At 37.8% G+C, this 331-nt stretch overlaps 1 protein-coding gene across 1 annotated transcript in view; it reads left to right on the top strand.

Moving 5' to 3' along the window:
- Nucleotides 1–67: 67 nt before the first annotated feature.
- The window catches only part of ETH_00041000 (CAP-Gly domain-containing protein, putative), a gene marked incomplete at both ends in the record, with an annotated part of 1999 nt that continues 1735 nt past the window's right edge, over nt 68–331 (top strand). Inside the window, one exon of the mRNA XM_013373960.1 lies at nt 68–130. Within this exon, the coding sequence (XP_013229414.1) occupies nt 68–130 (63 nt within the window). The remainder of the gene's footprint in view (nt 131–331) is intronic.

Raw genomic sequence — 331 nt, 5'->3', positions numbered from 1 at the left:
CCTCCTTCCTGCTGCTGCTGCTGCTGCTGCTGCTGCTGCTGCTGCTGCTTCAGAGGAAGTGGCTGCGATGCGGGTGTTGGACTCCAAGACGCTGCGGGAGAAGCAAATGGAGTTTTGTGGCTGGAAAGAAGTAACAAATTGATTTAATTAATTTAATTAAATTAATTTAATTAATTTAATTAATTTGATTTAATTGACTTAATTTAATTTAATCATTTAGTGCCATTATCGAAACTAAATACGAAATAAATATCCATCAAGAAATTCTTTTCAGAGTGCAATTTATATAAACCATTTTCATAAGATTGGGGGCGCTTGGGGGCCCCTTAGG

The sequence above is a fragment of the Eimeria tenella genome, genomic scaffold (assembly GCF_000499545.2).
Source record: "Eimeria tenella Houghton genomic scaffold, Eth_scaff1849, whole genome shotgun sequence".
Taxonomy (NCBI): Eukaryota; Apicomplexa; class Conoidasida; order Eucoccidiorida; family Eimeriidae; genus Eimeria; species Eimeria tenella.
Note: the sequence above shows the minus strand (reverse complement) of the source record. Positions and strands in the feature narration are given on the sequence as shown.